The 24,308-nt window shown below is 37.8% G+C and overlaps 1 protein-coding gene across 2 annotated transcripts in view; it reads right to left on the bottom strand.

Annotated features, from left to right (window-relative positions):
• The window catches only part of PIK3R1 (phosphoinositide-3-kinase regulatory subunit 1), a 58,913-nt gene that overhangs the window by 19,749 nt on the left and 14,856 nt on the right, over positions 1–24,308 (bottom strand). For both annotated transcript variants that reach the window (XM_035553662.2, XM_050716233.1), the window contains exons 3-7: positions 6,129–6,221; positions 5,326–5,400; positions 2,353–2,484; positions 1,262–1,463; positions 984–1,063 (exon numbers count right to left, since the gene is read on the bottom strand). In XM_035553662.2, coding sequence (XP_035409555.1) covers positions 984–1,063; positions 1,262–1,463; positions 2,353–2,484; positions 5,326–5,400; positions 6,129–6,221 — 582 coding nt within the window. The remainder of the gene's footprint in view (positions 1–983; positions 1,064–1,261; positions 1,464–2,352; positions 2,485–5,325; positions 5,401–6,128; positions 6,222–24,308) is intronic.

The following is a 24,308-nucleotide window of genomic DNA, read 5'->3' as shown; positions in this document are numbered from 1 at the left end:
CACGTAAAATTAACCTTCATTAGTTGATGAAGGGGCTTATAAAATGAACCTACCAGAAATACTAGTGATAATGCTTTTTTTTGTTGTTGTTGTTGCTGTTTTTCTGCTGCTGTGTTCTAGCTCTTCAAAACATAAGCAGCCCTACAAATGTTACTGCCATGAACTTTACCTTGTACTGTCAATAGAGGTGGGAGAGCTATAACATGCCCAGGGTTCTATTCACTATGGCCCCATCCTTTGCTTAGATATTCTTTGTTAATAAGCTATAAAAGGAATTACCTCAAGCTAACATACAAAGTCCCCCTGCATTAATAATTTCCTTTTCACACAGTAAGCAACTCTGCCTTCCTCCTACCAAATATTTGATTTAAAAACAGGGATTTTTGCATAAGTTAGAGGTGTGTTTTACTGTTCGTTAACTAAATTAGATGCAAACTCACAGAATCGAAATAAGTGTGATCTAATATTAAAACCCCATTCAAGAAAATTTTCTGCACAGTTTATTGATACTGATTAATAAATCTTTTGAGTCTCTGGATTAAAATAATAAATATACGTAAATAAAGAGGAAAATCTCAATTTCTTCAGATGATCTCTATGGGGTATTGTAGTTCAAGAAAATTTGTCTGGGTCTAGAGTGGCAGTTAACTAAAATCTTCAGAATATACTCCTCCCACCCCTACCACTGTATGATACGCATTTTATTGGTTTAGAAAAAATTCCTATTTTTTAACGAAAAAGAAAGGAATACCATGAGGCTGTAGAAACCATGGATACTAAACTGATTTTAATAAAAAGGACAGTTTCTTATAAAACAAATGTTGCACCTCACTATGGAAAATATAAATAACTTGGTTCTGTAATTATCTACTTTTGCATTGTTTCATTAAAAAGAAAAACAATGAACATTTACTGTCCTTAAATACAAACTTTAATATTTAAGAAAATAACACCATAAAACTTTTAAAATTAGGAATTTTTACCTGGTACAGGCTGTCTCTCATTCCATTCACTTGTGATTAAAACCTCTAGGATCTTTATGTGGTGTTCAGTATTATCAGAGCTGCAAGAGATGGATTAGACAGTAAGAAACAGGAAAAATACAGAAGTTTACATTAGTGTTATTCAAAAGAATTAGAAAAAAATACAATAATGCCCTCCACATGGGAAGTCAGGCCAGAAAATTAATTCATTAAACTTGTTTTTGTACGTAGTTAACCCACGTTTACAATACAGAATATAATAAAGATGTCCCACGTACCTTGCTATCTGGAATTTGAAAAGCAGAGGGCTGAAAATTTCAGCTAGAGACCTTGCATTCAGGAGGTTTTTGCTGGAGGCTTGACAAAGTCTGAGGAAATGTTTGAGCAAATATTGGAGTGTGAGCCAATATTGGGGAGGTATATTTGGAGATCTGATGAGTTTCTTCAGCAACTGAGCATATTCCTCTGAGCTCTGGACTTCTGCAAGCAAACAGATAAAAGGCTCTTGATATCAGAACAAGAATATTTAACAAGTAAAATGTAACTATATATGATTCTTGCAAGCATCAATTTTACAGAAAAATAATAAAAATTTTGTCCTTCGTGAGTGCTGCAAGACTTGTTTCTTCTTTTAAAAAAAGTGAAATGCTCAGGGAAAAGTAAAGAACAAGTATTTAAAAGTCAAATGGAAACAGATATGCATTTTGGTAAAAAACCACAATGTGTTCAGAGTGTGCTGGTAGAAGTCTGTCTTGTGTTTAGCGTCACACATGATTGGGTAATTCTGAGATGCACAAGATAAGTCTCACAGGTGCTGTTCTAACTTTGAAGGTTACCAGTAGCAATATCCTGTCCTGGGACATATAACAGAATACAAGGCCCACGAGCTGAAAGCCTGTAAGTTGTGCTTCCTTGAAACGACCACTATGGATGATGAATCTTACACGCCTGCATTTGTCACTTCATAATCTGTTAAATCCCAACACACTGCAGAACACCATGACCTCTAATACATTTACTTTGTCAGCACTGATAAAAAGTTAAAAATTAGCTTTCTGCACACAGATAAGTCCTTGATTTTCCCCCCCCCCAGTTTTTCTATAGTCATTCTACCTCCTAAAATGCAGAGAACGGGGCTATCTCTATACTTTGCATTATGTTAACTTAAACGGATAAGTAAATAATGCATGTCTAGATCTGAACTGAAACAGCTTCCACCAAAAGCAATGAAGGTATCTATTTTTTTCTGAGATGCTGCCAGGTTGTTCAGAATCTTCCATGTTCTATGGGGGACAGCTGGATCACTGGGTGCTCACAATCCTAGCAAAAGCTCCTTTGTTTGACATTTGAAATAATTCGGTGTTCATACCTTGAGCTACAGAAATCATGTCACTGTAAACAGCTGCTGGAATGATGGGATTTGGCAGGTCCAGGAGATATCTCTTGAGAGCATCTGATAAAGTGTGTACATCGAAAGTCTCTAAATCCAATGAAGAGGCATCTAAAGGGAAAGAGCAACATATTTTTTATATATTAGAAATTGGAAGAAATGTACAGGCTTGTGATACGAACTCTTTATACCAAGCCAAAACTGCTAATTAATATCTGGTTTATGGGGAACAACTCAAAAGACATAATGGAAGACACCAATATGCATCTTTGACATAAAGAATATACAGTGCTCAACAGTGTGTGCAGGCCTTTGGCATCCGATGAACTGAATGACTATCACAGCTTGTGTAGCCTTCTGTCATATACAGTGCAGGGCTGAACTCATAATAATGGCAGTGACTTGCTGGATGTTGGCAATGTTGTGGAATCATCAGAATATTTTTAACAGGTCTCTGTTTTACCTGTAAATATTTTGTGTAAGAAGTAAGTATTAATCAAGGCTTTGCTCAAATGCAGGTTCTCTGCTGGCAGCTCCTTCTATTATGACTGGAAGCTTGATTAACAACTTGGGGCCCCATGTCTGTAAATATTTATGTGTGTAAGTGGAAACAAATATACACGTGCAAAACTTGGTGCACCGTAAGTTGGGATTTATCTTGTAAAACCTGGTATCCTTCCAGCATAGTTATGACTTGAGCTAAGGTCTGAGAGTGTCACTAATTCTTAGCACTGAAGCAAGGAATATCAGCAGCAAAAATAAAAATAGGAAAACACAGAAATGCTTAGTGTGAGCAAGATTGGCTTTCCTCCTAAAACATGAAAATCTGGTGCAGTAAAGTCCCAAATGTTTACAAAAAGATGCATGTTTGGTACAAGAATTTAAATATACCAGTGCTGACTGACTTTCCAGAGTAGCCAAGTCCCCTGTAAAATAACTCTTGAGCCTATTTGGCCAGCTTAAACCAAACTGAACAGGAAGGTAGAGGACACAGTTACACTGTGTGTCTACACATACTGTAAAAAAGGCATCCGAGAGAGAGTAGTGAAACGCTTAGTGCTCCTCCTTACCCTTCTTGTTTTCCCCAAAGGAAAGCTTGCAGTAGGAGCTCAATCTTTGTCAGACACCAAAGAATCCACTTGAGAAAATTATGATGGAAAAACTTGTAGTGTGGCTACGAATTCCACAAAAGCAATGAAGCATCAGAGAATCCAACCACAAATTTCTACAAAACAGTTTTCAATAGTTCTGTTGCTCACAGGATGTTTATTTCATAATTCAAGTTAAGTCCTGATTCTCTCAGTGTTGATCCATTCTCTGAAGTACATCCCAAATTATTATAATGAATACACGAGTAAAAATAAACTTGTGGTACTCTGCAACTCTTTGGGTGTAAAGTCATAAACAGATCTTAACTATTCTGTCTGCTGAGCTGGCCAGATGCAAATCAGTTTTGATTTTGGAGCTAAGTAGTATTATGTTGAAGCTACCAGGCAGTTATCCAAATTAATATGCAGAGCATTTTAACCATAAGCAGAACAGCACATTAATGCTGTTCACGGTTCGGAAACAAAGCTGACTTGCACACTGCTAGATCAAGAGAGCAGGCAGAGGAGACCAGGTCTGCTTGTATCCATGTGTCTGGACACCTACTACACTGGCTCTGTCCTGGAAGACTTTGATAGTATGTTAAAGAGAACAGAGAAAGAGACTTTGTTACTGAAGGGTAAAGTCCTGATTTCCCTTCCTCAAACCTAATTACATTTTAAAGAATACATGTAAACCACAAGTTTTTGATCTTAGGAGATAGACAAACCTTTCATAAAAGTACACATTAGTTTCAAGGCTTAACAAGGGATCCAGATAAATTAAGAAATGTACCCATTTTGTTGCTGTAAATAATATAATTAGAATAGTAAAAATAAGGCTTAGGCAGCTAGCACCACAGGCATATCTCCTGTCTCTGCTTTCATGCAGTAGAGGACTAGATGCTCTTTTGATTTGAAGGAATGGTCAACTCATAGTATCATCTCTTGTTCATTTTACTAATAGTTGTAATTACTAAAACTGATGAGAGCTAATTTACAGTATGAGTGGCTTGCTTAGTCCGTTTGGCAATACGGCATGTAGCCAGTTTCATTTCCTAGCTCTTGTATTTTTGTGCTTTTTCATACAAGAGGAAGCTCACAACACACATTGCACCCCAGCTTGCAAAGGCATGGGCAAGCACTCCTGCTACAATAGCTCCTCATCTCTCACAGTGTAACTGACTTTTGTCATGCCAGTATATTCTGGCATGAAAAAAAAATAATACCAAAAGAGAAGGAAGTATATTTCAGAGAAGTTGAATGGGTATGTGGTGTTAGTGGTGTAACTGCATTTTACTGTCCAAAGCCTGAGAACCCAGACTACTGCAGCAACATCAGATCAATTCTCTTGATTTCCCTTCCAGCATCATCTCCGTACCAGGCAAGAAACATTCAGCTATTGCCTCTCACTGCACCAAAAAAAAAAATATGCATGCACAGAACTGCATGTAAACAACTGGCCGTTTGTTTACAAAATATTAACCTCTAGCCTTACAGGAATAGTGTATCTTTCCCTTGCCTCTTAAAACAAACAAACAACCCCAACACCCCCCCCCCCCCTGCTTTTTTTTTTCTGCACAGCTAGACTTTTAGTCCTTGAACAAGCAAGTGGTCAAGAAATGATTAAAATAACTATTCTTGGGAAAAGAACCATACAATGAAAAAAAGACAACCCGCAAAAGCAAAAAAATACCTTTCATATAAAGTGTAAACTTTACTAAGCGTTTTTTTTTTTTTCACTGATACTTGTCTGTTTAGTATTATATTATCCAGAATAAGATAAGCTGAGTAGGGGACCAAAGAAAATGGTATCAGTGTGACCACAAAATCAATCTAGTGCTTTAAGGAAGAGAGCTGTACTTACCACATTCAAGAATTTGTCTTAATTCTGCTGAGCTGCTTGAGCCTTGTGTTACATACAAAGTTGAGCACTCCAGACCTTCAAAACAAAATCGATGGGATACATAAATATTCCAGTGACTGTTGCCATGAGACAACATACTTCTGTTTTCTTCAAATAAGTGCTGACAGTATAAATTAGCAACATTCTCCCATCACCACCCTCCTACTGAATGTGATTGCTTTTCAAGGCTCTAAAACAGTTCTTTATACATGCTAACTGCTGGATCTGCAGACAGAGCTGGACGTTGAAGCTCAAAGATCCCAACAGCCCCCCATTCTCGGTATAATGCTCCACAAGATGACCACAGAAGGCCAGGACTAGGAAACAGAGGCACATATCCCAAGGGAAGAAAACAGCCTGCAGGAGCAGCATGGGAGCCAGATCTTCCTTTACACTCTACATGAATGTATAATATACTCCTCAAAACACTAGGTCTTTTAGGTAGGTAGAAGTAAGAAGCCTGAGTCATGCCACTGCAGGAATGGGACATGGACATGACAAAAGTTCTGACATATCCAAATTAACATCAAAGACTTAACTGAGACTTAAAAGCATGCTCAACTTTTGCCACCCTATGTAGTTAGCAGAGACAGACAGTATGGAACAGGCTAGTCTTATGCTGCTGTTGACTATTCGTAGAGCCTGAAACCTCACAGTGTATAAAGAGGTACGTCACTGGTGAGAGAAAATGTCTGTATATGCCCCATAATATGTCTGGCTCACGCAAGTAACAAAAAGCCTTAGTAGATCACTCTTCAGCCTACCTTTCTTTTCAATTGTCTCCACTATCTTGATGAGGATTGGTGGAGCAACATCAGGAGGTGAAAACTGCTCTGTAAGATCTGGAAGCGAAAAAGCTGTAAAAGAAAAAAAAAAAAGAAAAATAAGCCCAGGTACAGCTAAATTCAACTTCTATTTATGAAAATAATGACGCATAATGAAACCCGTTAATTTTTAAACACGGAACACATTCGTCTTATCAGCTGTAAGAGACTGTGCAAACATCCCACTTGTCAGGCCTAAATGAGAACACTCCACAATTTACCAGAAAGCTGTAAAAAATGATGACGACTGTATTTTTACAGCATTTTCTTTCAGAGATTTCAATCAGTGCTAGAATCACCCTCAATATTACACAGGAAAAGAAAATATAATAAAAGTTTGCCATCTATGGAAGGACAGAAATACAATGCAGGAAATAAAAGAAAAACATTTTGTTCCTGAAGCATTTACATCCACTGCGCACCAGATGAGGGAGCTAAACACATCACCATTTGGGAGCTGCTGATCCACTAGGTAAACATGCAAAAGCAAGAAATAGTAGTAGAAACAAATAGTTCATATTCATACAAAAGCTAAGTGATACCTGTACGTGTGTGTATATATATATATATATTTATATATTTATTTCATTTTTCAAGCTTAATGGTATTAACAGCATAGTTTTATTGAAGCAGGAATTTTCTTTTCTACAATGACCAGTTAAGAATAAGTAGTAGTCTAATCAGAAAGAAACATTTTGCTGATTCAAATAAACCTGTATGCTGATTCTGCATAAAGTCAGTTTTCATGCAACGCAGTTTCTTCAGTAAGACAACATACAAATGAATGTTCTGGCTCTATGGAGTAAGGGATGATCTATCTCCAAATGCATAATTTTAACCAAAAGAATATTTTCAACATTTTAGAGAGGCCCTGGTGAATTCCTGGAAAGCAAAAACATTTACATAAAGATATTATTAAACAGCTGCCAGAAACATCTGGCATTCTTCGATGGGTTATGATTAATAAACAAAGCTTAATCATTGAAGTAAAAGTTGCCAGTTGCCTAAGTGATGGTGATCTCTGGACAATTAAACTCATCATGGACAGACTGAGAACGATACTTAAACACACATACACCTATGCGTGTATGCACATGAACAGAACATATTTCTAGAAGCCTGAAACTGAACTGAATTGTTATAATAATTAAATAGGAGGAAAAAAAAAAAAAGAAGAAACAATAGGAGAATATGAATACAGAGTTTTTAATGAATTTTTTTTAGATAAGCAAAAAATTAAATACACCACAACTGAGACAGCAGGCAATTCTGGCTGAGACCTTACCCTAGTTTGGAAGCAGCAATAACACATCTTTTTTAAACATGCGAACAATTTAGAAGTGCAAAAGACAGGAAGTAAGTTACAGAAGTAGTCTGGAAGTGAAGAAAATAGAAGAATGAAAGACAATTTACATAATATTTACAACCTAGGAGTAGAAGTAGAGCGTACTGGTACACTGAGACATGCTACTTCCAAAAGGAATCAGAATTATGGTAATATAATGATGAAATACTTTCCAGTCCATTCATAACTGAAAAGGATATTAGAAAAATATCTGCTAGTTTAAACAGCTTAACTTAGGATGCCCAGAAAATGAGCATTCAGGAGTCCCAGAGAGTTGCCTCAGCAGATTTCTGGCCTGCTGATGTTACTTTTTCATGACTCCTGGAACATTAGAACAATTCCTGGGGATCAAAGTTCTAATGCTCTACCTGTACCCTGAAAAGACAAGTAAGATGACCTTGATGACTACACACTAGTTAAGTTGGGCAAATCTTGGGCAAAATAGAGAAAAACTTGATACGAGATTCTTATGATAAAACAATAAAAGGCTGCACTGTAACTAAGGACTGTCTGCATACCTTTTAGCGGACAGGTTTTATTAAAAAAACACACATTACTTCCTTCCTTGATGGCATCATAGACGAAAAATGCAAATGAGTTGACATAAACTCTAAAGTTTTGTCAGATAGCGAACTTAGAATAACCCTGCAATTAAAACCTACATACAAACGAAGTGTGTATTCTATAGGTGAAGCTGACCAGCAGATCTCCAAGTGTAGTTATTAATGTAGAACAGACTACTCATGGAGGCATGGATTTCTTCATCTCTTCACATCGTTAAACTACTTCCAGGTGCCTTTTGGAACACATCCTTTAGCTTAACATCATGTCTGCTTCATCAAACCCAAGTTGGGTTCAAATGCAAGACTTTACAGTCCAAGCAGCCTCTGCTGAGTCATGCTGAAATAAAGGCCATACGATTTGTAAAACTGAGATCGAATAATTCTTTTCGACCCCAAACTATGAATCTATCTTATAGCAAGGGCAAATCTACTGAAACAATAAATGAATTACTAGATCAGAATTGTATCAATGGGTATGCTACAAAAACACTCCAAGTATGACATACTAATAGCGTTGCAGAAAGCTAAGGGCATAAAATGTATCCCTTACATGGTAGCAAACCATGCTAGGCAAAAGAGTGGATTTTAAGAACAGAGTTTACATGTTTTTAATTATGAAAATAATTTTCTGCTCCCTTAGATAGCCAGTTACCTTACTCCTTCTTAAGTAACATCAGAGAAATTGCATCATCTCCGAACAAAGATAACATCTCATAACTCCAGCTGGAGGCAGCAGTTCTGTCTAAACTGAAATTGAGCAAGAAAAGGAGAGATGAACAGGGAGAAAGAGAGAGAGGGAAGTCAGTCTGACAGACACTATTCAGGTGTTATCCGTTGTTTCAGGCAGCAGAGAAGACTACGCTTTCTCACACTAACCACAATGTGCCTTGAAAAGATGGCAGGGGATACACTGCAAATGGCTATAAACAAGGCGTATTGAGAAAAATAATTCTATTTCCCACTAAATTTAGATTTTTGTACAGGATGGATGAGTTATGACTGATAAACAAAGCTTAAACACTGAAGTAAAATCCAAGCAAACAAAAAGGGAGAATCTAATGTCAAGGGAAGATTTCAGTTCATGGAAAGACACTGCAGAGTGAAGAAAGCCTACGGAACACAGTTTGTCCCCATGGGACATAAAGAATGAGGTGGATGTAGACCTTAACCGGATTACTTAAACAGAGAATACCTCTGCATCTCCCATACTTTTCATCTACACTTTAAAGAGGGTCTTAGCTTAACTAAATTTCTTTCCTAATCTGTTACTGAAAATCTTTGTTTTACAGTATCCTTAGATCAATAATATTCTTAGATGATGATAAGGAAAAGCTTTTGGAAGTACTTACCTTTACCATTATGTAAAATCTACAATAAGTCTACAGAACATGTGCACATACAGCAAACATTGCATTGGTCAAAATTAAGTATTTCCTACACTGGAAAAATATTAAAAATAGTAATAAAATATAAAAATAGAAATCATTATTTCTGATTTCTTCTCTTCTTCCCTATATCCCATGACAATTCTCCAAAAGTGGAAATTTTTATCCATCAGAGACTGCTGAACTTTTAGATATGAAGAGAGCCTTTAAAATAATAAATAATGAAAATCTACTCCATAAATACATAAGCTATAGAATACTTATGAATTTGACTAAAAATCCAGGATATTCACCTCTCTGTTAATGCTAAGAATACATCAGTGGGTACAAGCTCAATAGCAAAAAGACACATGAACATACACACAAAGTAGGAGTACAAAAAAAAAGTTACCTTCAGCACAGTAATGACAGAACAATACATCTAAACAATACAGTTATAGTGCTCAACAACATTGAATAGATTCTCACTTTATAAGCATGGAGGAGATATTAAGAAATTAATATTACTTAACCCCCCCCATATTCTAGTATTTCCTACTCATTGCTGTCATTTCCCATATAATTACATTACAGCATCATATTGTCTTGTACTTTAAATTCCACAACTTTTGCATAGAACAGACAATTATGTCCATTTTAAGCTGAAGATCTCACAAAACACACATCTGTTAGAAAAAAAGACGTAGCAGTATTTGCAGAACTGAAGCCAGTTTGCAACATCTACACAAAAGACAGCCAAATTTGGGAAGTGCCCTTCATTTTCAAAATGATGATAAGAAATGGCAGAGGCTAACCTGAAGAAAACTACAGCTAGTTTTGGAAAAACAGTTTGAATCCTGTAGCCAGAATACAAGGCATCCTTAAAGAAGTCCTAATTCTAGGTTAGATGTTCTAGAAGAAAATATAGCATGCATATTAAGATATTTCCAGAGGAAAACTTTTCAGATAGGTCACTTTTAGTAAAAGAGGAAGATAATAAAATCCGTCATGCAACCTTCATTTAGTACCTGATTTCAAAAGTATCTTTTGCTTTGAAGCATGCTGTAGCGCAGCACAGAGGTTTGGAGAACCAAATCCAGTCTTAAGAATCTGAGCAACTTTGTAGATCCCTTTACTACAATCCAGTATCAGTTTTTCACTTAGAGCAATCATTTTTGCCCCCAAAATCCTGTGCTTTATTTTTTTTTTAATCCCACTGTCTCCAAAATAATAAGATTCTAAAAAGCTGTCATACAGTTTTCGTGTCTTCTTTCTAGTCACAAGCCTGGTAGTAGGTCTCCAGATAGTGAGGAAGCTTCTGATGACACATGATAAAAGCTGGATTTTCCACTAGCTCTATTTTTACCTTGCCACAGTGAGAACCAATGAGAGGAACCACAAGCCAGGGTTCTCTCCAATCTGTGAACTCTTCACTCTCCCTGATACAGACAGGCCTGAACAGCGCTAAGGCAACTGCAACGTGTGGGAGATGAGAGCATACCTTACGTTCAGGGGTTGCCAACACAGCTACAAAGTGCAAGATGAAACCAGCCTACAGCTGCACCTTTTGGAAGGGTTCTCAGTAAAAAGAGATATTTTAGAGTTAGTACCTGGCAACGACAAGTGGAAATTTAAAGCTGGAATTTGGCTTCAGGAGTTTCTGAGCCAAATCTTTCGTTACTGTTGGAAGAATGAAAATGAATACATTAAAAAAAAAAAAAAAAAGAATGTAACTTAAAATATAACAACACAAACCATGGAAGGTAGTTCAATTTCTGGATATTTTACAGGAACTATATACTAACATTACTTGAATTTAACTTTGAATCAAGATTACTCTGTGCACTGTCTTCTTTTTCCAGAAATGGCATTTAAAATTGTTTATACATACTGCATTTGATGACAACGCAGCTGTACATAAAAGCGTAATATTTGACAGCACAGGTCTTAAGATGATCATAACTGGCTTGTGTGTGTGCAGATACATTCTTTATGTGTGTATCCACCTACATAGTGAAGCATGCAGTCATAAGATTTTCACATATCCATGTCTGAAAGTCATTCAATATGTCCAAACATGAATGTTTCAACCAGCACTAAGTACCATGTATAGGAAAAGTACTCCACTATTACCAGCCATCTTCCCTGAAAGAGAACCTGAATTTCAGTGAGGATCCTGGTGACCTGGCATTGCTGCAGAACAGTTCAGGCAGTGAAATGCATTAAGGCAGCCTGGTGTACTTGGTGTACCATGTGTCCTTCCTCCTAGCAGTCCCCAGGGCGGAGAGACAGCAGTGTGTTAAGGGCTCTCATCAAAAGCCCCGTCTGTGGAAACCAGAGTGCAGGTCCTGTAACACTGGGAAGCACCAAGGGTGCCTCTGCAAGGTTGGTTGGGTGTCCTGGTGCTTCTCACAGACCTTGGTAGTGGCTGCTCCAGACAGGGCCTCACTCGGCCTTCTCTGCCCCTCAGCACCCACCTCCATCAGCACGGGACGAAAGGTTTCATGAACCTCACAGCCCATCAGGGAACGAAATCAGCCTGACTGACGCAAAACCCATAACTTTTAGTGTGGGGGCATTTCATGGTCCCTTGTACATTTTGTTATAGACTTACGAAGCAGCAGTTTTTGCAGAAGCGCTTGGTAGAACAACTATGAGGGATCTGTGCTTTCAGTTCAAGCAAGACAGAAAAAGACTAGTCTGGCATTACAAATAAATACCACAGAGAAATTCACTCTGAGGACAGCAACCTTGCCTTGGCACCTGTAATTTTAGAGAGCTTAATGACATTTACCAAAAGAACAAACAAATACAGTATTTAGAACTGCCCATCCATTATTAGCAAAAGGTTTTGACTGGACAGGGACGAAAGACAAGAAGGTGAGAGTGAAGACAAAGAAGTTTATGTCATTGTGTGTCATAGATAAATCAAGCAATAGACAGTAAAATCTGCTGCAACTGTTGGAAGAATAAAAGACCTCTCCTTATGCCCCTTCTGACCTAGGATGATTCAGGTTTGACTGCAGTTAAATTCTCCTAGGGGCTGAAAACACCACTGAAAATGGCAGGAGTGCTCAACCACCTTTTCCAGTACTCATTTAATTAGAAATATTTCAAAAATATTAATGGGAAAATATGAAAGAGTTTTAAACTTCAGTGAATTTGACACATCATTATGAGTGGTTTAGTAAGTCTGTCTACTATTACTTGTCTTTTATTTTTATCAGATGTCGTCAATCAGGCAGACTCTGTGAACTCAGAATACCACAGAAGCCGTGGCTGATAGAGGAGACTAGATCCAAGAGAAATGAAGAGAGGCAAAGATTATCTCAGTACTAGAAAAAGAAAAAGTCTGTCCCACTAATGCTATCAGCCTTCAGGCTCACAAGAAGCCCATCTTAATGTAGGCTGAAAAATGTCTGTGAGTCAAGACTTATTACTGTACGAATGATCTCAAAGCTCTGAAAAGGAATGGAGAAATAAGTGTCTGCTGGTGACCTTATGTGACTGAATTACAGCTGGGAAGCTTGATGGAAATACTGCTGATTCTAAAACCCTGTCAGAAAATTCTTCTATAATATGCAGCCAGCCCAGTTTACTTCTTCCATTTGTCAGCAGGTGTTGACTATATGCTAGAAGACAGTGACAACTTAATTCAGACGTTCTCTGCTAATGGTATGTTGAAGATATTAGCCTCAGTGAAAATACAGAGCTGTACAGGAAAAACAGTTTACCATATCAGTGGTCAGTCCTCTTTTTCCTTCACCTGCAATGGATAAACACTCAAAGCAGAAAGCTTCTTATAGGGCATCTCAATGGTAACAATTAACTTGTGGATAAACGATACTCTGTTAATATGCTTTTGGATTTCAGTCACTTCTTAAAGCATTCATATTTCTTCTGTGATTCTACATCACACATGTAGGGGGACAAGAATTTTTTTGAAGGGGTTTATTCCAAAAGATAACTGCTGGAATTCTTACCAATATGACCTTCTGAACTTCAACTGATCTCTACACACTGATCAGTCACAAAGCCAGAATTTACAGAAACCCAAGTGTGAGGTAGGTACTGACAAACACCCCTTATAAGCTTGAAAAAGGGCATTTCAGACTGATACTTGTAGAAAAAATGTGTGTAAGTTGTTATATGTGGTACTTAACAGAATAAGGCCATCCAGTCACTTCTTCAGGAAGACAATTATATATATCATGACCGGGCCACTTATAGTCCAACCCACTGAATCTACAAGGGTTAGAATAAAAACTGAATGTTACTTCATTTTTTCTTGGCTATACATAACATGTGGAAAAAGACATAGTTACCTGTATAAATCAACGCTGTAACTGAGACAAGTCACATACTTTGCTTAGATACTTTCCAAGATTATCAGTGCATATATGCAAGCAACGATCTGATTGATAAAAAGTCATGTGTATGGTGATTACGCAGGAAGTTTGGGGAGCTGGGAGAACAAACTCCTCTCTTCATCCCCTTTTATAATGTCACAGCAGCTGCACTAAAGAGAATAAGGGGCAACTGTTGGAAGAAGAAACAACCCAGGGCACATACAGATTAGTACAAGAAACTAATCTATAAACAGTAGATGGCAGAACTAGGTAGAATAAAACTTTGATTTGACATAGGAAGTCATACTTTATAATTTACCAATTCTCTAGAAAGAAATCTGGGGTCTCCTTACCCTTCTGACACAAGAAAATCAATACTTGTCAGAGAGCTGTTGCATTAATCATTAAGACATCATCTAAGACAAAATAGAATGAAAGTTCAGACAGAAAGAAAGAAAAGACAGGCTGTGTCTGACTTCAGGAAAACTCAGCTGCACAAATGTGCAGAAAATATAAAACCACCAAGCAACAGCAGTGTAGAATACTATATTCCTTCATAACAGTTTAATACTTCTAATAGTGACTGCTAATCATGTTTCACACCTATTAATTTAATGTTTCATAAAGCCCTATTTGTATTATCTGTTGAAAGGGAAGTGATGCTGTCTGTACTGGGCAGGAATTCTGTACATAATATTCCATCAGATTAACCCTCAGTAACTTTATGAATTATGAGCTGTCAGGCACTTTTCTCATCTGCGGCAGAATATACTTCTTAGAAATAGGAGCTATAAATAAGACAACAGATGTTCTTTGTTGGCTTCAAATGAAGCACAGATAATTTTTAAAAAGCAGACCGTACTTAGGACCTGTAAAGACAGTATTTTGCTTCCCTCTATGGGTGAGTTTTTGCAGTACTCATTTTTAAACTATAACTGAGCTTAGGATTTGAAATGGCTGCAACTATGTCCAAATAGTTTTAGCAAAATTAGAGAAACAGGAAGCCCTGTTCTAGGGAAAAACTACACAAGCAATGAAAAAAGTCGTAAGTAGAACACATTCTGTCCTGCAGTTCACTGCACTGTAATGCCATACACATGCTTGAACTGCTTTGCAGAAGAAACCTCCCTACAAACTGAAGGAAATGGGAAAAGTATTTGTTTATTCAACTGTCTTTCAAAGTGTTGCCAGGCAAGCAGAAACAGTAAAATAAGAAATAAGCAAGAATGTAGTAAAAGAACATGCCTTTCTGCTTCTAAGTAGAGGAGGACACCCAGTGAGCTGAGATGCTCATGCCAAGCACCGCTGGAGCTACACACCAAGTGGGCAGGGAGTGGGGTCCCTCACTGCCGGTCTGGGAAAGGTGCATCTCACCTCCTTCCAGCACTACGGAGCACAGGGCATGGCTAAAGGCTTCCCACACCTCTCTCAGGGTTTGCAGGCTGATGCCTATTTCCATCTTACCCTTATTTCTCACAGATCACCCTGAGTGACTCACAGGTAGCAGGGTTCTCACAGCCCCCAACTATCACCTGTTTAAGCAGAGGAGCAGGTTAACACCTCTAAACCGAGCAAGCCAGCAGTCCTCTGAGCATGATTCTGAAGACAGAGAATGAAAACATTTTAAGAGTTAACACCTACTCTTCATGTCCTGTTGATATCTGCAGGCTCCCCGCTGGTAGTTTGCAGTTAGAGAGATACTGGCAGATTACAGTAAAAACATGGTGTGGGTACCCAGTTACCACATCCCGAAAAACAAGGTTTAAGGGGGGACCAAGAAGGTACAGGGAGGACCAGCGAAGTGCAAAACACTGCCTTTTTCATCAGGAGAGGGTCCTGTACATTCCCTCCTCCTTCAGGATGGCAGTTCCATGGCTAGAACAGAGCTGAGATCCAGAAAAAAAAAAAAAAATCAGCAATTCTGCCCAATTCTCCTCAGAGATACTCACTGCCAATGAAAACTTAGCTTTCCACCTTCTGGCAGTGCTTTTGTTTGAAACCATACACAACACCACGAAGGAAAAGCTACGACACTGAATATGCAAGCATACTGTGTCTAAGCGTGGGCGTGAGGACAAAGCGTGTTCCACCAACATCTGCATCTCGTGACCTACTTAACTGGTTCCCTTTGCAACTTGCAGGGTTATTATTGTCATTAAACATCCAGATTGCAGCAGTAATACCTAGAAGTCCTTATCAGAATTGGAACAAACCTGTGATAGTTCTGGTCAAACAAAGCCTCCCTTATGATTAGCTAAGCAATCTCTTAGAACTCATACCAGTTGCTCTACTAACCTTTCTGCAAACTCTACCTCCTCTTTCCCAAAGATATTAAAGCCCTGGAGTTCTACTAACTTCTGCATTTCGGTCTTTTTTTTTTTTTTAATAAACAGTGAAATCCTTGCAAAAGTATATTTTAAATAGACTATATGTAAGTTGATACATTTACACAATATTTTACTCTACAAAAAGGTTCCGTCTGCTGCCTGTTATACTTCACAGACAGAAACAAAACTACATTTAAAGAGCACCAAGATCACAACGTCAAGCACTCAAAACTTTCTATTTTGTCTTTTGACACCATGATAACCTTTTTCCCATGAAATTACTCTGCTTGTTTCAGCACACAACGTTTAGCTTGCAAGGGATAGAACCCAGCTGAATAGTTAAGGTACTTATTACCTTGAGCATTATCCAGATTGTGAATGGACACTTGGTCTTCTAGTAGGCTCATATTCTCCTGTTTACTTCCCTCTCCAAACGCAAGTTCTCTATCATTTCATGTCCAACTCAGTTTGCCATGAAAGAGTACTTTGTTCCACAACTTGTTCTCTAACTCTTCAGAACAAGTGAGGAAGGAAATACATACTTGGTTCCTGGAAATTTTGTCACTCACAAGAGAGGGACAGCTGCCTATCTTTTAAGGGAAGGAATGCTGATTTCCATGTCAAGAAGCACTTGAAAATTTTGGTTCTGGCCAGCCACCACCATCTTCTACCTTTTCTGGACAAGGCTGTGGAGAGCGTGATGGTAAGATGACTTCAATGACCTCCATGACGAAAAGCTTTACAGATAATGCCAAGTTCCCTTGCTGGTCTTCTCAGACATTTGGCCCTTTTCACCTAAAAAAGCACTGATATGTTTCCTTCAAAATGGCTGTGCAGTAACCTATTAAGATTACTAACTCAGTTCTCTTCCCACATAACCATGATGACGGTTAGTAGTGGTGCTCCAGCAGCATCTCGTCTTTGTAACAGAAACAGGACTGCAGGATGGACTTTCGGTATGAGATACCAGGGAAACCGGAACTCTCTCCAGAATGATCTGTCTCACCTGTAATGGATCCTTGTTCCTTACTGCTGTTTCTTTCATATTTTTTGGTTTTACTACCATGATTTTTTTATTTTTACTTTTTTTATGCGAGGCTATCACTGGTTTGTGATAATGACTCTACCTGAGAAGCATATTTTAAAACACTCTTCCTATTCAGTAATCAGAATACATTAAACTTCAGGACAGCATTTTATTTTGCTCTGAAAGAATACTTTATTTTGCTACCTTTTTTTCTGTGAAGAAACTAAGGTAGGAGGACACAATAAATCACTCTCTCTCTATAGGCAAGCAATCTAGAGGAAAAGAATAAGCTCTTCATTACTGCAAGAAAAAGATAATGTGTATTACTGTGCTTGAGAAGTCAAGTTGTTTAGATCTGGAAGATTTACATAAAAGTACTGGCAGAAACTGCTGACAGATAAAAGCCAAAACAGTTCCTTCATCTTGGGAATTATGGGAAACATAAGTACAGAAAGTTAAAAATAATGAGTGTACAGCAGTCACACAGAAGAAAAAGCAAACAATGGTAACAGTAATCCAGCATCAGAAGGATTTTTTATCTTTTTTTTTAAGTTCTGGAAACTAACATATTTCAAATCAAGTGTTTTTCCTCCTTTAAAAAAAAAGTTTAGTGCTCTATCTGAAAGGCAAATCTTTTAAGAAAGTAAAACTGGGTTAATCCTTACAGCCATTAAACCATTCGCTGATCTGACACAGATACAGAAACAACAACTTTATTCCTGAACTGTATCTACAGAGAGTTAATCCCACATTCGTCTTTAATTTCAGATGAAGAAGAAAATTCTCAGCCCTTATAATAATAGATTCTCTGAGCCATATCATACACCTGTCAAGGTTTCTCTCCATAGCAATCTTAATGTTGATTTCTCATCCCCACTATATATTACACTGTTGAGATGGTATACAAAAAGGATGTCATGGAATATGAAGTACAAGCACTTACTGAATGAACTTAAAGACCTCTTTTCCATAAATCACTGTTTGTTCCCACTGCACTGCTAACTTTAATTTAGATCTTAGCAGTTAAAGCTGTGAACTAATTTCATGGATCTTTACAAAGCAATCAGGGTCTCAACTGGCTGGTTAACTGAAACAGGACAAAGAACTTTATTTGTGTACTGTCTAGCACATGATGTTGCAGAAACTCACACAGTGTAAAATTTATTTATGGAAGTGTTAAAAAAATCGATAAGAACAACAAAGTGTAAATGAAAAACTGGCCATGAAAAACTAGCATGAAAAACTGGCCATGTTATTTTACATTATCTGCAAAGACTGAAGTCAAGGGCAAGAAAGTATAGAAAAGGATTTCAGTTTGCATTGGTAGTATTCATTTGCAAAAATGTAGAAACAATAGGCAAAGCCTGTCTTTAAGAAAACCCTTAGAATGAACTAAGCATTGAACTCTGATAAAGCCTTGTGCAACCTGCATGAAAGCCTACAGTATTAAAGCATTTCTTAAGGTCTAAATCAAAGAAATGTGTCCCTTTTGAAAATAAGTAGTATCATGGGAAGAAGTGAGGATGAAGGAGGAGTAGAACAGGCTGAAATAACTGCAAAAACGATCTCTACGTGGTCTTGGAAAGCCTAAACTGGAGAAGAGCTGAGCAAAGAAAAATAAATAAATAAATGCATCTGGTTACAAGCTGACATGTCTCCTGTGATTTTTAACTCGTGCTTAAATGAAAGCTGCTGTTCCAGAGAAGACACCAGGGAGGCAGAAGCTCACTTTTTATGTCCTCCGCAAAGACTTGTAGGTGAGAAAGCAGCACTCTGACCTCCCTGCTTCCCTTCCCTTCCTCGCTGCTGCCACTGGACATTCTCCATCTTCTCTAGAGAAACTTCATGGGGAGCAGGATCAGGCCTTAATGCTGTCTCTGAACTTAGGGGAGTACCGAGTATATAAATGAGCATTACACTAATATGCTGTATAGTTAAGTGCTGCAAGTATACCGTGTTTCTAAGGGTCAAACACACACACAAAAGTTTGTCCACCATCCTGATCCTGGCCATGAAGTTAGCTGCTCTTCTAACACATCCACATCTGAGAATATAATGGCACTATCAATACATCTATCCGCATTTTCACATAGGCACAGAGAGCACTTAAAGCTACAGACACTCAGTTGTTTCAGAATGTTGATTGCAGGGTACAATTAAAAAGTAAAAATATATTCCTAAGTTGCACAAGCTGTGATCAAACATGTCAAAGGGTCCTCCAGCTATGACTCAGTAAGAAAAGGGTGGAGGTATGTGAGGCTGAAAGACTTTTGGATGGATGGAATATGCCTTCTTCCACACTGGCCAGCAAACACTGGGAACTATTTTGCCAAAAGGCCAGGCATACCCAGGTTTTTTCCTGCTATCCTACTAAGTTTTAAAAAAAAAAAAAGTAACAAAAATAAAAAGGAACTCTTACATGTCTGTTTCTGTTACTGGGCTCCAGAGGAATTCCTTCGTCATCATCTTGCCAAAGAAAGAACCAGAGTTACCTTTATTTGACCCTAAACAGAAAAACACACCTCTTCCCCTTTTTATTTTACATTTTTAAAGGAAAGAATATCAATGATTTTTTCTTTTTTTTTCTTTTTTTTTTAAATGTTGGCCATGCCAAGAAGCAAAACGATGGCTCACTTGATTCCCAGATGGAGAATCCTTCCAGAAAACTAGTTCCCTGTCGAGAACAGAAGGAAGAGGAATGCATACATTTTAAACTGACCTGATTTTTCTAACAGGCTTATGACTCCCTGTTTTTGAGGGTACTTGCCGGCTACATCAGAACAAGCATCTCTCTACCTATCCCTCCTTCTAGTTACCCTTCCAAACTTGGGTATACAACCCTAAAAACTTGCATCATAATTAGCTCAGCCATGGTATCTTCTTTACTGAGGCACCTACAAGATAAAGTTCCTCAAAAATAGTAAATACAGCAGACAGCTGGTATAACTCACCTAAGCCTTACTACCACTAAGTACGTAATTCCTGCACGACTAAGAATCCCTTCACAGGAGCCCGTCACCTCCCAAAGGGTTCTAATATTTCATGCTAAACGTGCCATGAATGTGCCATTAATAGCCTCTTTAAGAGAGATCAGCTTGAGCAATCGTCTAAATCTAGGTCTTGTTTAAAGGGAAACACTTTTTTTTTTTTGCTTTTTTTTTTCTAGGCAGCATATTTCTTGATTTCTCAGGGGAGCTAGCCCTGCTGCTTCTCTTTTTCTTGCGTTTCAGTACATAAGTCAGCCTTCCACCAGTCAGCTTCTCACATCTCAAACAATGTTCTCAAACTGGGAAGTCTTAGGAGACAAAGCAAAGCAACTGGGTATTCTCATGGCATTCAGTCGGGAAAAAATAATGCACTAGGTGCACTAGGTGAATACGCTGATCTGTGCTGCCAGAGGTTGCAAAGGGACCTGACTGGAGGGAGAAAGTGTGAAGCCATAGGTGTAGACTCCTCTGGATGCACATATATTCAACTTGCTGGGTTTCTGTTTCCAAAACCTTGGAGGATTCAAAACAGTTATGTATAGATTGGTTTTTGTTGTTGGTGGTGGTGTTTTTTTCCCCCCTGCAAAACAGCTGCAAGTTACATATCATAAAATTGCAGGCAGAAATTTATATATACTGAGAGTCAATACCGTATTCATACAACAAGCCAATCAAGACTAAGAGCAAATTTCCTGGGTGCTGATTTGTCCACTGATGCCATCACCTGACAGTGTTTTGTAAAGGAAGCTGCCTTTTTCCTTATTTTTTTTTTTCACTTCTTAAATTTGAAACAAGATAGTAAGCATGGACTAAAGATTTCTGACAGGCCACAACAGGTGACCAAATCACATTTAACGTGACAGAAAACTCTAGATTTTCTGAAATATTAAGTTTGTCCTAAAATCAGAAAAGTTCATGCTTTTACTTTTGAATGGCTATCAACTTGAGCCCAATAGAACAAATTGGAACCACATTGAAGTCTACTTTTCCTGCTTGCTTTATAGCTTCACCATGCTTTATGCACATTACATGTTCTCTCTTTCTCTCTCAGCATTTGGTCTCTTTTTCCTTCTGGCATTCTGTAATCCTGCCAACCGATGAGCTTTGCTTTTAATAAGTAGATCTGCCAACTTAAACACCAGTCTCCTAAGGCAATCAAATAATGAAACACACATGTATGTACTTGCACGTAATCTGTCAAATACCTCTATAGCCCACTACAGACGATTTTTGCAATACGGGGTTTTCATAGGAGCATGCTTTCATACACCCTTGGTTTTCAAAGATCAAATGGAGTGGTTCTTCACAGTCCTGTGTCTTGTTTGTACATACAGATGTAATGGCCTGCAGATTACATATCACTATCTAGAAGGCACACGAGATATGAAAAAATAAGAATACAAAGGATGTGCAGGCAACTTCCTATGAAATAAGCATATTTTCAATTTTTCCATCTTGGTGTAGAGGTCTTGCACAACACATCACAGATTCCTCCACAGCAGAACACTCTTTCCATGTCTTTTGTGTGTCTGGTAAATTAATGAACAACCAGTCAAGAATACGTTTCCTACCTCCCGCATTACTCATTTATCATCTGCATTGACGCTCTCTTAATTTCCACCTTCTAAACTAGTATTTCCCTTAAGAGAAATCTAATGTATGTTGCTAGTAATAGAGTTATCCAGGAAAAAAACTTTGTCACACCAGGATGAAGTTGCATTGCCATACTTCTTGATTAAATAAGGCTGCAGTTTACAGCATTGCAGAATAACGAAGGTTGCAAAAATATCTTTCAAGTATTCAAGTTATTGACTGGTATTAGAAAAGTAGTATTAGGTTTCGAGTACTATAATTTCCCACACAACTTGGCATAATTTGGAAAAATTCCTACATTGTTTCCATTAATCAAAACTACAATACAATGAAAAAAGCAAAACTACTGGACATACATCATAAAAATATAAAGCAAAAGGTATTTAAAATGTGTATGGCTCTAATGCACATATTTCAATTACAAGACATGCTCTATGTTTACACTGAAGTGCTGCAAATTTGAAACTTTAAATTCTCAGAATCAGGAAAAAATTGAGACACCACTAAATGTCACCACATCTGTTCAATGTGAGCACTCACATTCTAGCAATTTTTTTTTTGCTTTTGATGCTTATACTTGGATTCCAGCTTGTGAAGCTGGATGATGCAGGGAGAGGTATGCCAGTAAAATTTGATTGCTCTGCAAGAAATCCTCACAGACTCCCAGTACTCGGCAGCTGAAGCCAGCGGTGGAGCGAGTAGATGGTACTTGTTCGTTTTGACAAATGAAACCTTACATTATCAAGCCTAAAACAGTTCTGGTTCTTGGTTTTAGTTATCTTAATGAACATTTAACCAAAATTTTATTTGAGTTCTGTCCCCAGAATCAGCTTTTTGCAATGCTTTTCTACATGACCTCCCTATTATGAGAGGACTAAACTTAAAACCTTAATAAAATCTTAAAATGGTAGTTACTTTTTCCTCCTTATTTTTGGGCTGCCTTATTCCTCACAGGAATTATGATGCTACTTTTACTCACAACAGTGTCTTGAAGGTGACTTAGTACTTGTGAAGCTCTGTGAAGGTATTATCAGCAATACCGCTGGAACGAGCACACAAGGCAATGAAGAAATCTGTTTCTAGAGAGGAGAATACTGTGAAGAAAAGGGGGCTTAAGACCACAAACTAACAACCAGAATGAAGCAATTCTCTTCCAGTGAAGACCTCTAAAATGAGCAAAGCAAGCATGAGAGGGAAAAGGGGTCAAGGACCTATGCAATTAAAAACTTCACACAGTATCAGACTTCACACACTGTAAGAAGCTGTAATTACAGGTACAAACGCAAGTTTTAAATGCATAGTTTTGCAATCTTAACGATCTCCTCATACAGTTTGCAATTCACTGTATACATGCATATGCACCATGGTAATAAACCTCCATATTTATCTTAAATGTAATAATTTGTTACAATAACAGGATATCGAATTAAAAATGTCACCATACCATTTTGTCACTTTTAAGAAACCCGCATTACTGTCACACTAGTTACCCAAACAAGCAGCCCTGAGAAAAAAATAGCCTTGCCAAAGCAGCATGGAGCAAGTTTTTCACTTGTGTTAGGGAAGATGACTGAATATAATGGAAGAAGATAGCCTGGTGAAAAAAATCTCTACACTGTCATCACCAAATACTAAGAAGTGTCCATCCCCTGTCCTCCCCCCAAATTAAGACATTTTTACTACTGAATTTGCAACTCTTTTTATAATGGACGTACAAATGGCTAAAAAGTAATATCACCTCCATTAAGTATGTACTAAAGGGAGGAGTCTGGACAAGTTAGAAACATGCTTAAAACCATCTAAAAGTTATGAGCTTGATGCAGGAACTACCGAGTAAAATTCCATGCCCTGTGTTAGTGGAGGAGTTCAGACAAGATGATCATAGTAGTGTTTCTGTTCCATCTCTTCACAATCCGTGAATGTACAGTCAGAGAACGTCCTTCTTTACAGCAGTGCTTAGTGTGTCGTATTCCATGCACATTCATATTATATGCAATTTGGTATACTGAAAAAAGATAATTTCTGCAGAACAGAGCTAGAATAATTATAGCATTTGTGCTCCAAACCCTAAAGGCAATGGGAATTTTGTCCAAGAGAAATGAGAGAAGGAACTGTGGGATTTGTCCCACTGCTACTAAACCCTGACTGTAGGTCTGACCCTGTACTTTCTTAAGTCAAAATTGGTTTTGCCACCAATTTAAGGGAAAGTAGAGTAGGAGCCTGCTGCTTCTTGTAAGAATAAGTCTTTTAAGTAAATAAAAAGTACTATATTTACAAGAACAGCAGTACTTTAAAATAATCTTATTTTTACTTTGCATCCGAAGGGATTTTGAATAAAACTCTTTAATACTCTGCTTAGAAGAGAACAGCTCTCATTAACAAGCATGGGCATGTTACATCTACCAGACATTCCACCAGACAATCTACCACAGCATTTGATTGACTGGCTGTTTAGATCAAACAGACAATGAACAGGAAAAAAAAAAAAAAAAAAACCATTCTCATCTTATTGGTGTGTTCTTTCTGTGTCATAATAAAACCCTAGATATTTGTCTTAGAGGAAAC

Source organism: Cygnus atratus, chromosome Z (genome assembly GCF_013377495.2).
Source record: "Cygnus atratus isolate AKBS03 ecotype Queensland, Australia chromosome Z, CAtr_DNAZoo_HiC_assembly, whole genome shotgun sequence".
Taxonomy (NCBI): Eukaryota; Metazoa; Chordata; class Aves; order Anseriformes; family Anatidae; genus Cygnus; species Cygnus atratus.
The sequence above is the reverse complement of the archived record's forward strand: the minus strand, read 5'-3'. Positions and strand labels throughout refer to the sequence as shown.